The 16,489-nt window shown below is 37.4% G+C and overlaps 1 protein-coding gene across 6 annotated transcripts in view; it reads left to right on the top strand.

Moving 5' to 3' along the window:
* LOC104596541 (ARM repeat superfamily protein) overlaps positions 1-16,489 on the top strand; it is a 128,971-nt gene that overhangs the window by 33,140 nt on the left and 79,342 nt on the right. For 4 of the 6 annotated variants that reach the window (XM_088895181.1, XM_010257744.3, XM_088895182.1 and 1 more), the window contains exons 4-10: positions 412-485; positions 672-827; positions 1,002-1,131; positions 1,368-1,423; positions 8,639-8,693; positions 8,790-8,846; positions 8,982-9,083. In XM_088895181.1, coding sequence (XP_088751307.1) covers positions 412-485; positions 672-827; positions 1,002-1,131; positions 1,368-1,423; positions 8,639-8,693; positions 8,790-8,846; positions 8,982-9,083 — 630 coding nt within the window. The remainder of the gene's footprint in view (positions 1-411; positions 486-671; positions 828-1,001; positions 1,132-1,367; positions 1,424-8,638; positions 8,694-8,789; positions 8,847-8,981; positions 9,084-16,489) is intronic. The other 2 variants (XM_010257745.3, XM_088895180.1) reach the window with 1 other exon arrangement.

The raw sequence follows: 16,489 nt of genomic DNA, 5'->3' as shown, positions 1-16,489 counted from the left end.
TGTGGCTAGCTTAAATCTTGTAATTACTCTGTACATATTAATTTTCAATCAAAGAACATACTTTTTCTGTGGCCTATCAAAAAAATAAGTTCTCATCTTTGGAACTCCTTTATGCAGTTTCCATATATAACTTTTCTTGTGATTTTTCTTTATGATTTCCACTGTTCTTTAGTAGTGCAATTACATATTGGGATCATTTTCATCATCTGCCTTCCCATTTAAGTATGGTCAGTAGCAGATAAATATAAGGAAAGTAGATATCTAACAGCCCAAATTATAGATGTGTGTGTGTGGGTGTAATATATACTGCTTTAATTAGAAAAATGTAAAAAGGGAGGAATCATATTCTATTGTTCTGCTTGTATTACGGAAACTAACATAAAACAATGCCACAACCTGCTTCAATGTCAGGAAAATATGGCTCAGGCTCTTGATATCTGTCTCAGGCTTCTTGAGAACAACAGATCTTCTGACAGTGTGCGCAAGTGAGTTTTTAAAATGTCTAACATCTTAGATGTCAAGACTTATTAATTTTGGTGTAATTTTCGCAATTCTTTTCTCCAGTATTAACTTATTCAAAACAATAATTGTAAGGTTGCTTTTCTCTTTTACTTTTTTTCCCCAGAAAAATAAATCAAACTTCTCTTGATTATTTTGAATCTTTCATCCAGCACTGCTGCAGCTACCTTCAGGCAAGCTGTTGCCTTGATTTTTGATCATGTTGTCTCTGCTGAGTCACTTCCTGCTGGCAAGGTTGGTTCTGGGAGTCACATCTCTCGGACCAGTTCTGTCACTGGTGATGTTAGTCGCAGTATCAACCAATCAGAGTATGTAATCTTTAGTTTTGATAATAAAATTTTAAGTTTAATTTCATTACATGTTTTCTCTGTTTTTATATGCATGTGATGCACACCTGAAAACTGACATTCTCACTAATTTGAAAATTTGAATATTCTTCTCCCTTTAGTATTTTTCCCTTGTTTTTTATTTGTTTACTCAAGCACTGACAGGTCCTTGGAGAGAGAATTTGTCTCCGGACGGCCATTATTGATGCGGGAGAGCCTAAGTAACGCAGGAAAACTTGGGCTTCGTTTACTCGAAGACCTGACAGCTCTTGCTGCAGGTGCATCTGTATGTGCTGATTGGGAACTAGTATCTTGCATTCTAGCCAAATTCTGTATTTTATTTCCTGTCTATCTTGATTCATTGTTTATGAAACTCAAAATTCTGTTTAATTATAAAAGGCATTATAGCTTTTATTATATAGTTTTTTTGTTCATTAATTGTGATCCTGGATCAGTAGATATAAATGATAATTATATTTTCATCTTTTCTTACTATTAAATAGCATGCTTCTATCTTCCTAGGTAATCTGGCTACGTGTCAACTCTCTTCAACGGACATTTGCACTTGATATACTTGAGTGAGAATTCTCTCCACTTCACTTATTAGTGCATTCAGTATGCGGAATAGGACAAGCTCATCTGTCAAGTTGTTGTTATTGATCAATCAGATTGTTTATTTTTTAATAGATAAAAATTCAATTGATTTCATTAGAAGCAAATGATAAAGAGTCTGTTACAAGCATCCCAATATGAGGCGCGAGGTGCAGCCTCACTCATTAATACAGAAACATCATAAAGTTACAAGTGGGCCTAGTACAACTCATCCCTAGTTACTCATTGTTTATCTAGAGAATCAACAAAAGCATTTGCCTCCCTCCCCACCCATTGTATAGTTACATCCATCTGCTGTGTTATCTGTTCCTTTTTTTTCTTTTTTTACAATCACCAAGAAACTCACTGATTAGGCCCCAAATCCCTTCCACTTCCTCTTCCCTCCCTCTCCTATCTTCTAATCTCACAGTCCCATCTCCATCCTCCCTTTTTAACCAATCAGTCTGGGTAGCTGGTGTACCTGTTTCAGGCAGAGCACACATATCAGTAGCCAAAACTGAAAGGACACGCTTACTTGGAGACGTTGGATGAGGATCGAAGACAAGTGTGGTTGGGAAGTCCTGTTTGGAGCCCAGCATATTGGAATCAGCCCCTGAAATTTGGCTGTGTTGAGTGAGAGTGGGATTATTAACAGTTCTGGTTGTGCCAATCACCTTTTCAAGTACACCCTTCTCTATTGCCTCCATACTCATCTTCAAAGTCTCCTCTTGACTCACTTCCCGTGCATCCTGTTCTTGCTGGAACACTGGAGGTAATCTCTCTAAGTCAGGGGAGGGTGTCGTCTGCTCAAAAGCCCAGGCCCATTTTTCTTATTACCCATCATGTGATTACTTAAAGTGCCACATGGTGGGTTATTAACCTTTGACCCTAATAGCTCAGTTCTGTTCAAGTCCGATACACCAGCTGGCTGACCCACCCCTTTTGAAATTTGAATTTGGGATTGTTTCACACGTCGAGGCCCACTGGTCAGAGCCTCAGCATAAGACCAGCCGTGTGTCTCATCCCTTTCTTTCCTTGCCTTATAAACTTCTTCCTCTTTTAGTTCACCTTTTCCTCTCCCCAGATTTTGCTTTGCCATTTCAGTGTAATTTCCTTTCTCCTTTCCTGCATCCACTTGACTTCTTCCACGTAACCATTCTTCTTCTACCTTCTCATCTTCTTCCCTCCCTCCATAGCTCGGCTTCAATGGCTGTAACTAGCCAGGCTGAATAAATGATTCCATCAACCAGTACTTTTACTGAGCGTGGGATATCTTCCAAGTTTACATTACTCAAACATACTGCAGCTGAATAGAGGTCTTTAACAAAAAAGCCCTCTAGCCTTGCTTTGTACAGAGTTGCTATTGAGACAAAAACATCTGAAATCCATGGGTGAAATGGTAGCCCCAAGATTCGAACAATTACTTTGTCCCTCGCGTGCAGATCCTTAGAGTTAGAATGAGGAGTCCATTTTGAAACAGTCACAGAGGCCGACTCCAATTGACAACACAGCCTGGAGTTCCATTTTTTCTTCTACTAACTCTAGAAGGGCCTTACACTTTTCAAAGGGGGTTAAAATAATAGTACTGTTTAACTTCAGCTTCCTTAGTAACTCTTCAGCAATTCTCTTCCAGTCCTTAGGTGGGGCTGTTAAGGTAACAATAAATTTCTTCTCCCAGTCATTCTTGTGCATGTTGCAAACCATTCTACAGTTCTTTGCTGCTTGAGCCATGAGCTGCATTTCTGTTACCTCTTCTGGCAGTTCTTCTGCTCCCTCACTGTAGAGTTTCCTTAAAGCCCCTGTGTTTCTTCTACTAGTTCCCTTCTGCTTTCTTTTCTAGCTTCCTCCCATGTAATGAAGTCCTTCAAAATTCCTGAAACTTCTTCCCAGCCATTCCACTTCTTACCTTCAGGGAAGCAGACCATCTGCTTTTCCTTCCCCAAAGAATTCCATAAGCACCATGTACCTTCCTTTAGGATTCTCCCTTCTTTCTGCTATATTACCTCCTGCCATTAATCTCAATTGAATTCAGACTTCCTACTCACCTGAACAGTATCTTCCATGAAAGTCTGAAACCACACCGATGCTTCTTCCCCTACCAGCAACACCATGGCCATATTAATTTCTCTGATTTTTAAAGCTTTCTTCCCTTTCACCCTGTAACTTTCAAATGGGAACTGCTTTGCTTCCACCCTTAGAGATCTTCTTCGAACCTCAGTCTTCTGAAACCTCCCTTCCTCCATTTTCAACCCCCCTGTTCCTCTGCTTTGATCAATCAGATTGTTAGTAATGTTCCTTTTTTGGTAATAAATAAAAAGAAAAATTTATTAATAAAAGAAGGAAGTGCATTAGATTTGGTGATGAGATATCACCACAAATTTTTCCAGCAATACAATTTTAACAAAAAAAACATCTAGAAAAAACACAAAAACAATACACTTCTTTAATCTAATTCAAAAAGAGACCAAAAACCATATCCGAGATCTTCTTTTGACACTCCTTCAAATTCTGGAAGTATGACAATCCAATCCATACTTCTTCCACAAAATATTGCATCTTGATCTCTTCCTCAAGCCTTGTCTTCAAAAAACCGTTTATTTCTCCCTTCCAAATTTCCTATAAAATGACAAAGGGGGCGTAGATCCATTTAGTATTCCCATGTAATGTAGGTCAGTGAGCAAAGATCACTCCTGGGGATCTAGGATCAAAGAAATCCATTTTGAATAGACCAAAAAAGAACTCCCAGATGAACTTCGAATAGCAACATCCAGAACAGAGATGAACTCCCAGATGAACTTTGCATAAGTAGCATCTACCATCCTATTAGATGCCCTATGTTGAATATGATCCAACATGAGGATACTGTCCAAAGCCACCAGCCATGCAAATGCTTCAACCTTCGGTGGAATAGGATTTCCCGAACTCCTTTTATTGACCTTCCAAGTTCTGTTTATAAGTGCTTGTTGAAATTCTTGTGCATAATGTCTCAAATCTCCCAAATATTGTCTCGATGGAAGGGTGGCCACCATGAAATTTTATTGATATGCAAAAAAGATAAGCCTATGGGGAGGGCGTGGTGGTGGACAAAAGCCTTACCCCTCCAAAAACCTATTCAAGATGATTCTCAGCTCGTAAACTATACAAGAAAGTCTGAGATCTTTAAGAAATCAACAAACTCTTAAAAAAGTAGATGAAGCTTATCTCGATGTAAAGCATGAATGGTAGTTGCTTGAATGTCAGCTAGCTTGTCATAATTAACACTATGAAGATTATCATAGCTTAAGGCTATGTTTGCAATTTTTCCTTCGACTCCTCTAATCTTCCAAATTGTTCTTTGTTTCACTCTTTAATCCTTTCTTTCAATTTTTCTGTTTTTTGTTGAACCTCACCCCCTATTATTGACATTGATTCCACTGTCCACCCACCATCAGAAAGTTGATATTCTCTCTACCTCTTTCCATATCTCCTTTGTCTCCTCTAGTTGCTTGGGAGTTGTCCACTCTGATTCTTATTGGTGCTTTTCTAAGTTAATAGAAAAGAAAGGAAATTTTGAGAAAAAGAAGGGAGAAAAGCACTAGAACATGTTGAACCTCCTAAACACTAAAACATAATTCTTCTTTATTAATAATTCAGCTAAACAATATAATCAATTTATAGAATGACCCAAGAAGTTGAAACAAGTAACTTACCCCCTAGATCCACTTGTACACATAACATTCCATTAACCCACTAAACGATCAACTATGAACTACTAATCCACTAATCACTAGATACAACACAGAAAGGAAGGGATGCAAACTGTTGTTCTCAAGATGATTATGAGCTGAGGGAGACATCTGCTCAAGGAAACAAGAGGATGCAGTAGGAATGACAATGGGGCGTGTTCGGGGCAGGGACCATATACACCATTCCCAACCCCGACTTTGAAACAAATCCCCATCCCCTTCGCAGTTTGTTGGTCTTTGTGGGGGAAAAAACAGGAGGTTGTTTGAAGGAAAGGAAAGGAAAAGAGGACTGAAGAGGTTGTGACTTCAGTTGGCAAACTTGTCACAAGCTTGGTCATTACTCTACCAGAATTTGAACAAGTCAGATTTTCAGATTTTGCTGATAACTTTTGGGAATTGTTAGAGATTCAAGTTGTAATATGAATCAGTTAGTCTAAACTGAAGTTGGATGTTTGTTTACTTTGTTTGGGGTGTCACCTAGACACCTGATCGGCTTGTATCTTGTTTTTGTTTTAATAAAAATTTTATTCTTATTCTTCAAAAGAAAAAAAAAAAATCCCCACTGGAATTTTTGCTAATGTTGCTCATTCATTCATCTTAAGAAAATATCTTCTTAAAAGGCAAATAAAATTATAAAATCATTATTTTTTTTGTGTGAAAATTAAGAATTTAAGACCCTAACATGGACTTGTTTGGGCTTGCCTCGAGGGGCGTGGCACAAAGGCGGCTTGTAGAATCTGGAATGTAATATGTTTTACATCACATTAGCTACTTCAAGTAATGCAATCGAGGAAAAAAGAGATTGTGGGTTTCACATGCTTGAAAATGTTTTATATGTTTGATTTTATTTTTAAATTTTCATTCGAGTACACTTTACATGTTATGTTTATGTATTTTAATTTTAGATAATAGGTATTTTAGAGCATTTATTTTAAAATTTAAGTTTATATTTTTTTTTAATATTATGTTTAATATTTTTGATATTTTACATAATTTTTTGAATTTTCTGACAACATTTTTTTTTTTAATTTTTAGCAATTTTTGTATTTTTGTGCCTTTCTTCAAAACAGCACACGCCTCAGGTGCAAATTGGCCCTTGCGCCTTTTTTGCGCCTTGCGCTTTTAAAACACCGTGACAGATATGGGTTCCCCTTGGGGACCCAAATCCTCAAAATTCTTTACTTAGAAGTATTTTTTGGAAAAAATATTTACTTAAAATAAAGGAAAATTTTATTATTTATAGAAGTTAGCCAAATGTTTGGACAAAATGGAAGTATTACATATTTTTATTACTATTTTTTGAGGTGCAATCTCCTGTAGCTGAGATTATGACTCTTGATTTTGTCTTTGAAGTTGCTTTCTTTCTCGTAAACTACTCTGAACTCAGCAGCAATATTAGCTTGGGACAAGAAGAATAAACCAGAATATCTCTGTAACAAAACTGAATCACATAGCACAAACGCTCCTATGCATCCAGCTGCTGCTAATTTTGGTACTTCGGAGTTTCTGCATCAGTCCAAACCCTCATTACAAATCTATATCTTACAAATCAAATCTCCTAGATCACTATCTCATAAAATCATTGACTCCTAATGCTCTTTTATCTTGCTAAAAGGCTGCACAAACAGTTATGTTAATTTATTCTCTTATTCACTCTCCTTGCAAATTTGAATCTTTAGCCACTCTTTATTCATTGTGTTTTCCCCTCTTATCATTTTTTTTTGATTTCTTTTTGAAGGGCTACACAAAGGGGGTAGCCCATCCCCAACCCATAACACCCCCAACCCAGGTGCAGGCGGGATTCGATCCCAAGTCTCCGCTACGACCTGTAGAAGACTTTACCAACCATCTGGTTTCAATAACTTAAATTCAACTCTCTTCCCATGCCCCACCTCAGTGTGTGTATACATGTTAATGTTTTATTTAAATCAAGGTTTAAAATGTCGATGTCGATGGAAATGTCGCTTACCAAAATATAGGACATATGTCGGAAATGTCGAGGGGAAATATTGTAAACATTAGAGACATTGTGGAAATATTATGAAATATGTGGAATATGCAAAGATATTTTGTAAAATGATAAAAGAAGCATTAATACATATTTCTAGACTATTATCTTATTCCCAAGCATTATATAAAGCTAAGAAACTAAGATCAATAACAAATTAGTAAATGATGATTTACTGATTTATTATGCATTTTGATGTTTTTACAAGGTTATCTGATATTTTCTTTTCTTATTTTTAATTCTGATTTATTATAAATTCTAATATATTTATTTCACACTAGTAAATAGAAATACATATATTCTGATTTTTTAAATATTAAAGTTATAATACATTATGTTTTGTTATAAATTTAATAAACTGATTCTCCTTTTTGTAGTATTAAGATTATGATAAATTCTGATTTCTTATAAAACTTAATGAATTTATTGTGATATTTAATACTAAATTTATAATAAATTATGATTTAGTATAAAATTTGTTCTGATTTTTTTATATTAAATGTAGAATATGGTTTATTATAAAATTTAATAAACATTTTCTGATTTTAATAAATATTTTAAAAATACTAACTAGTTAATATTTTATTACTTGAAAAATATTTTATGTTTTATATTATAAAGTAATTAATTTATTCTTTTGTTTTTATATTTTGTTAATTATTTTTATAAATATTTTATTTGAAATATTAAATAGAAATTATTAATGGAATAATCTATATTAATATACTGTATTATATTAATATAATATAGTAATATATTATATTTTTAATGTACATTAGTCGACATCTTGACGACATAATAGGAAAAATTATATTTTTTTGGTTATTTGGACCGACATAATGTATTTTTTATATTACCATTCACTTTCATGTCGGTGAGCCTCGACATCGACATATGTCGGGCGACATTAGCGAAATTTGGCGACATTTGAAACCATGATTTAAATAGGTTTCTTCTTCTCCTGTCTTCTCAATGACTCAATTTCTGTTCTAGGAATAGGTCTTTCACACTCATGTTGGATCTTCCCTCATTACCAGGTAAAATGTGAGGTATGATTTCCTTTTATAAGAATTGTATACCTCTGTGTATTTAAGTTGAAATTTGAGAAGGTATACACCTCTCAACATTTGAGGCCAAGGTTGAGTTGTACTCCTCACTGCCTTGCCTAATAGCCTTTTCAAACCATACCCTGTAGTTATTAAACAGAATGTAAAAGAGTCCATAAACACATTAACAACCTTTAAACCCTAATTTCTTTCAGGAGTTGTGCTTTGCGAAGTGAAGCTGCTGATGTTATGGGGAAGCAATTTTTCTTTGTAATCATAAAATCAGCTTGCTAATCCAATTAAGATTGTCAAGATCATCATTTGTTCTATTATATTATTGGAAGTATTGCAGGAAACTAAATGCCTTAATTTGATATTTACCCTTTCTTCTCTTTTTGTTACTAATAAGTGGTAATTATGCAGATTCATTCTGTCAAATTATGTGTCTATCTTTAGAACCTTGGTTGCATATGAACAGGTGATTATTTCAATGACTTGATAACATACTGTTGAGTTGGCCTGTAATACTATCAAAATCTTCTTACTTTACAATGGTTCTGTGGAAATTCTTTAGGTCTTGCGTCATCAGATATGTTCACTTCTCATGACTAACCTTCGTACCAACGTTGAGGTAATTTAAAATTTAACTTCATGGTGGTTGGAACTTTTTGATAAATTAGAGGTGTTGAGCCATGCATGCTGATTTTAGAGGGATTACTTTCTGTATTGTTAATTTTTCTGCCCCTTGTAATTAATGTTAAATCAGGTTGAAGGGGAAGCAGGAGAACCATCATTCCGTCGATTGGTCTTGCGGTCAGTTGCCCATGTTATAAGGCTTTATAGTACGTCTCTTATCACTGAATGTGAGGTATGATTCTTTATCAAAGTTCTTTTCTCAATCAATTAATCTGAATTGTGATATGAAAATCAATTAAATTGAATAATGAATTATGCTCATAGTTTCCAGTACCAAAAATGCTTTTTGAGTTTTCATTGTGGTAGTCTAGCTGTACATGTTTCATGTGTAGCCATGCGATTGTGTTGTTTGATAACAAATTCTTATTTTGATCAGTAAGTATCAACATTTTATTAAAAGATGAACCTTGTGGAAAATATGTGATTATTGTTAAGGTGGATCACTTTTATCAAAACCATTCTTTAACTTTCTGGTGTAATTTTAGTTTTCATTTTCTAAGTTGAGGACATGGTTTTAAATGTCTATGTTTCCTAATTTTCCAACATATTTTCATTTTCATTTTCATTTTCATGGGCACCAAAACAAAATATTATCGAAATATATTTTGACATATTCCCAGGTGCATTGGAATCTTTTATTTTGTTTTTAAGAAGTTTTACTATGTTATATCAATATAAGGTTTTCATTTTATATGTACATGGATGCTATCCAACAGTTTTTTTTAATATGATTATGTTCTTCAAGCTTATCATTATAGAAGATTGTTTACTTATATATTTTTAATTTACAATTCATTAATATTGTAACCTCTTAATATTGTAACCTCTTATGAAGAGGTTTTTTTAATATTGTAACCTCTTATGAAGAGTAAATAATATAATAGCTTAAGAAATATATTCATGTTAAATTCTAACTTTTATATTAAATTGGACAAAAATAAAATAGTATTTAGAACTAAAATATTAAATTGCGGGTATTAACCTTTAAATTTATTCTAAGTGGAGGAAGATGCCATTATTAAAATGGTGTAATCATGTTGTAATGATATAATTATTTAAAAGAGTATATCCTTTTATAATTTTAAACCTTGAAATTTATAACTTTAAGAAAATGGTAACCAAATTTCTAATTTTACAACATATTTCTTATTTTTAAATAGTCTATATTTCCCTCAAAATTGACAGTTAAAACCTTGGTTTGGTATGGCTGTTTTTGGTTGACTGATCTAGTTTTTGGAAAGTATTTGTGAAGTAGAAAGGTGGGCCCACTTGGATTTTAGGAATCCAAGATTAAAGAACAAGGTTGTTTAGAGGTTTGAGAATGACAAGTTCTCTCAAGATTCCTGACAGAGTGGGTGTTCTGTACAAGGTTGACCGTTGCATTTATGATAATTTCTCACTGAGTTTCAATATCATGTGTTGTTGATGAAGGAGGAAGAAAGAAGGAGGGATCTGACTGGTGATTCTGTCATTAGATTCATATCAGGGAGGAGTCCAGAGACTTCATTGTGACTATGAGATCTTTCTCCAACTTTCTAGCCAGACTTGAGGATCAGTCTGTACCTGTTAATATTATTTGGTGCATGATCATTCCTTCAAAAGTTGGCTTCTTTTGGTAGTCAATCAAGACTACAGTCAGTCTTGAATTCCAAAAGATTTCGGATTGAGAAAAGTAGAAGAAAGATGGAGAAGAAAGCAAAAGTACACAAGGGTTTTGAAAGGAGGGACAGATCGAATAATTTTGCCACCACCACTCTCTCAATATTTATAGGTTATGTTCACTAAATGTAGAAAAGGGCAGAATTGCCCTTAATGCTTACATGGCAAATAAAACAAATAATAAACTGAAATAACAAGCTGTCTAAGATAACTACTAACTAACACTGACATAACTAACAAAGGTTACATGTGCTGTCATACGAACACAGTGCGGACCACAGCTGTGGTGCCCACATCAGTGTTCTCTACACTCCCCCTTAAGTTGGGAATAGATATTTGTCATTCCCAACTTGAATAGGTCTGCCTCTAACTTCTTCCTTGGAACAGCCTTGGTGAGAAGATTTGCGAGCTGCATGTTGGAGGTGATATACGGGAGACACACTTCTTGTGATGAGACCTTTTCTCTGACAAAATGTCGATCAACTTCGATATGTTTAGTTCTGTCATGCTGCACCGGATTGTGAGCTATATTAATAGCCGCCTGATTATCACAATACAACATCAAGTGCTTCTCATAATCAATTCCCAACTCTTCAAGTAGTGATTTCAACCATAGGATTTCAGCCACTCTGTTAGCCATTGACCTGTATTCAGCTTTGGCACTAGAGCGGGAAACAACACTTTGTTTCTTACTCTTCCAAGAGACAAGGTTACCTCCTACAAGGGCACAATATCCAGAGGTAGACCTCCTGTTATCAGCACTCCCAGCCCAATCAACATCTGTATAGGCCTCCACCTTCATGTGATTATTGTTCTTGAACAGTATACCTGTACCTGGGCATCTCTTCAAGTATGCTAATATTCTCTCAGCTGCAAGAAGATGAGTAGTTCTAGGGTAATGCATGTACTGGCTGACAACACTAACTGCATAACTGATATCTGGTCGTGTGAGGCAGAGATATAGGAGCTTTCCAACCAATTGTTGGAACATAACTTTGTCTTCAAGAGGCTCTCCACCCTCTGCACTGATCTTGTGATTCTGTTCAATGGGTGTATTGGCAGGCTTGACACCTAACTTTCCAGTTTCCGCCAACAGATCTAGAACATATTTCCTTTGAGAGATAAAGATCCCCTGTTTAGATCTAGCAACCTCAATACCCAAAAAATATCACAGTGCACCAAGATCTTTCACCTCAAACTCTTGATGAAGGAGCTGTTTGAGGGACTCAATCTCACTATTATTATTCCCTGTCACTACAATATCATCCACATATACAGCAAGCAAGGTCAAAGAAGAGTTCACTCTTTTAACGAACAGTGTATGATTTGACTGGGCCTGTACATAGCCGAATTTTCCAAGGGCTAGTCTGAATCTATCAAACCAAGCTTTAGGGGACTGCTTTAATCCATATTCAGTCGGCAAACCTTCTTACCTGTCTCTGTATCATAGAATCCAGGGGGCAACTGCATGTAGACCACTTCCTGTAAGTCTCCATTCAGAAAGGCATTTTTAACGTCCATCTGGAACAAGGGCCAAGAGTAACTTGTTGCAAGGGCTAATAGAACTCGAATAGTGGTCATCTTGGCTACTGGGGCAAAAGTCTCCAAGTAATCTATACCATAAGTCTGAGTAAACCCTTTTGCAACCAACCGGGCTTTGTACCTTTCAATGAAGCCATCAGCATTATGTTTCACAGTAAATACCCATCTACATCCAACTGGTTTCTTTCCTTTGGGTAGGTCAACTAGCTCCCAAGTATTATTTTTCAAAAGGGCATCCATTTCAACTTTCATTGCATCTTTCCACTCTGGAACTGGTAAGGCTTCTTGCACTGTTTTGGGGATAGGAATATCAACAATGGAAGTGAGAAAGGACCTATAAGAGGGAGACAGGCGGTCATAGGATAGAAACTGGGAAATACAGTGAGTTGTGGATGTGGTGCAACGCCGTTTCCCTTTACGGATCGCAATAGGGAGGTCAAGGTCATCAGAAGGAGGGGAAGTAGCAACAGTGGAAGGTATCTCAGTGGGCCTTGGGACTGTAGTACCTGGATCTGGATCCATAGAAGGAACTGGGGCTGGCCTGGACTGCTGATGACCGAGATCAACCTACCTGCATCGCCTGTGATAGACTTTCAACTCCTGATCCCTCTGACAACCCTCACCATTACAGCCTTAATCACTTAACGGAATGGGTAAAGGAACAACCTCAGATGAGTTAACCCCACTCTCACTGCGCTCTCCCTGAGGAAAAAGACCCAAATTCTCACTACTCTCCCCCTGAGGAGAAACCCTAGGATAATAGGGTGCCTCCTCAAAGAAGGTGACATCCATCGAGACAAATCTCCTCCCTGAAACAGGATCATAGCAGCAATAACCCTTTTGAGTTTGTGCATAACTGAGAAAAATCCATTTGGAGGCCTTAGGGTCAATTTTGGAATGATGAGGTCCAAGAAGCTGAACAAAACAGGTACAACCAAAGGTTTTAAGAGGAACAGTAAACAACTCCTCGTCTGGGTATAGAAGGGTAAACGGAGGCTTCATATCAAGAACCCGTGAAGGAACCTGATTAATGAGATACACTGCCGTGAGGATAGCATCACCCCAGAAACGGATAGGCACATTGGAGGTAAACATAATGCTTCTAGCCACCTCCAAAATGTGCCTCTTCTTCCTCTCGGCAACCCCATTCTGCTGTGGTGTATGAGGACAAGTGCTCTGGTGAATAACCCCATGATCGAGTAGCTAAGAGGCCAGTGGCTTGGCAAAGTATCTTTTGCATTATCAGATCGGAGGACTTTGATTTTGATCCCAAACTGGGTTAAAATCATCTGATGAAAGTTTTGGGTCAGAGCGGGAACCTCATCTCGAGAACGCATAAGGTAGACCCAAGAAAAACGGGTATAGTCATCAACAAACAACAGAAAATATCTGTACCCACCCATAGAAGGGATGTGATACGACCCCCAAACATCGGTATGCACAATATCAAAAGAATTATTACTTTTATTACTCAAGAAATAAGTTGTTCTACAATGTTTTGCAAGCTCACAACTCTCACATCTCAAATTTGACATCTCAACAGACTCAAATAAAGTAGGAAACACACTCTTCAAAGACCGAAAAGATAAATGACCTAACCGATTATGCCAGAGCATAACCGGACTCACAGACTGAGAAACAAAAGACTTCTTATCCACAGGCTCTTTCCAATGAGAACTCTCTCCAAGCAGATAGATCCCATTCGTCTCACGACCAGTCCCAATCACCTTCCTCGTCTCCAAGTCCTGAAAAACACATCGGTCAGGGAAAAAGGTTACTGGACAGTTCTGATGTTTTGTAATACTACTGACTGAAAGCAAATTAGTATCAAGTTTAGGAACATGCAAGACTGAGGATAAAGAGATAGTATCAGATAACTTGATGTCACCCTTGCCAGAAATGGGAACAAGAGAGCCATCAACAATGGATACTTTATCTCTACCAGAAGATAAGTGATAAGTAGTGAACAGTGATGGCAAGCTTGTCATATGGTCAGATGCACCTGAGTCTATTACCCAACAATGTTCAGTGTTACCTGGAGCTGAAGCATGGTAAGCCAAGGCCCGAGTACCTGAATGAGCAAATGCTGATGTGGTAGGGGCTGATGGTGACTGAGATGATTGAGCTGAATTCTCAACCTCCTTTTCCAACTATATTAGGGCAGCCCGAACAGCAGCTAAGGCATCTAGGGGCGTGCCTTTTGTGCCCGACGAGGATGCAGAATCAGTATTCACAGCCATATGAGCATTACCCCTTTTATTCCTCAGTTTTGCTGGGACTAAATGAGGGTGCAGCTTCCAACATGTATCTTTCGTATGCTTGGGTTTTTTGCAATGTTCACATATTAGATCCCATTTATCTTCCTTCTTCATGTCCCTTTTTGTATCACCCCCAGACTTAGGTTTAACTGCTGCCAGGGCTGGGGGGAAGGGCTGATGTTGCATCATAACCTTTCTCCTGGTCTCTTCACTATGCACCAGGGAGTAGGCTTGAGATAGGGTCACACTGTCTCTTGTCAGTATCTACTGTCTCACAATGTCATAATCTGAATTCAGGCCAGCCAGAAATTCAAACACTCTATTGGTCTCGACTTGCTTTCTATGGGTCTGTGCATCTTTTGGACTTTCCCACTCAAGAGTCTCCAGATGGTCAATTTCATGCCACAGAGATTTCAAGGTAGAGAAATAAACAAAGACTGGTTTCTCTCCTTGTTTAAGGTTATTCACCTCACACTTCAGTTCATAGGCTCTAGCAACATTAAGGGGTTGGGAGTAGGTCTCTTTCATGACATCCCATATCTCCTTGGCTGTCTTTGCCCACAAGTAATTTCGGCTGATATGTGGCTGCATAGAGTTGCACAGCCATGTCATAACCAAGTAGTTCTCCTGAACCCACTTGGTATACATTGGGTCCTCCTTGGAAGGTTCTTTCACATCTCCCAATAGGTAGCTAAGTTTTCCCCTTCCCCCAATAGCCATCATGGCTGATTGGGCCCATTCCAAGTAATTGGATCCGTCAAATCTCACAGTTGTAATCTGAAACGCAGTCTCAGACATACTACCAGAACTGCTGTTCCCAAAAACACCTCCTCCCTGATTTTTGAACTCCATTCTTAGTTAAGAATCAGTAGTTAAGAACTATTAGGGTTACTGCAATAGAAAACTGCACTTAAACAATTGATCACAATCAGAAATCTGTATGAAATCAGTTCAGATCTGATCTGAAACCAATCGGCAATCAGAATATAAGCAGTCCGATAACAGTTCTCACCCCCAAAACAGGCTCGGAAACCAAAACAGGTCTGAAAACCACTTAGAAAGCAATCTGTAATGCTGAAGCAGAATTAGGGTTTTAATCGTAGGGTTAGGAAAACCTTTGTGAGAACATAAACAGTGCTCAGCCGCACCTTCCAAAAGAATTCACAGTCAAGTCTAGCCGTAGGGTTAATGACAAACCCTAAAAAACTGATCACCTCTGAGAAAAAAAATAGGAGAGTTCGGCCGCTCCTCCTAGATAGGTCCAACCTATCTTGACTGACAGCAATCTCAAGGGAAAAATAAAGACTTACCCAGAAAACTCTGATCGCTACCTTCAATTGTGGCCTGAACCCTAACCTTCTCTGATTCTTCCTGATTACCAAAACACTCTCCAAGCCTCTACAAGTCTTCGGACAGCTGCTAAACTTTTCTGGTAACTTCCAAGAATCAGCCAACGAACAGTCCTTTGTAAGCTTCCAGCCCTAGACAGTTCTCATGTGGTCGGCTGGACTAGACTCACATGAGAAACCCTAGATAGGCTCTGATACCAAGTAGTCGATCAAGACTACAGTCAGTCTTGAATTTCAAAAGATTTCGGATTGAGAAAAGTAGAAGAAAGAGGGAGAAGAAAGCAGAAGTACACAAGGGTTTTGAAAGGAGGGACAGATCGAATAATTCTGCCGCCGCCACTCTCTCAATATTTATAGGTTATGTTCACTAAATGTAGGAAAGGGCAGAATTGCCCTTAATGCTTACATGGCAAATAAAACAAATAATAAACTGAAATAACAAGCTGTCTAAGATTACTACCAACTAACACTGACATAACTAACAAAGGTTACATGTGCTGTCATACGAACACAGTGGGGACCACAGCCATGGGGCCCACATCAGTGTTCTCTACACTTTTTAAGGACTGCATATCTGAATGGGATCTTCACAAGAGACAATCTAATGAGGAAGGGCATGGTGGTGGATTCCCTTAATTGTGTGCTGTGTGATGATCATTTAGAATCTGTAAATCATTTTCTTTTGCATTGTGGGTTCACTCATGAATTATGGTCTGGAATTTTGGGACTGTTTTCAGTAAGTATCTGCTGCCCAGAATCAGAACTGGAGT

This window comes from Nelumbo nucifera, chromosome 1, assembly GCF_055504915.1.
Source record: "Nelumbo nucifera cultivar China Antique chromosome 1, China Antique-T2T, whole genome shotgun sequence".
NCBI lineage: Eukaryota > Viridiplantae > Streptophyta > Magnoliopsida > Proteales > Nelumbonaceae > Nelumbo > Nelumbo nucifera.
This window is presented reverse-complemented; position numbering and strand designations above follow the sequence as displayed.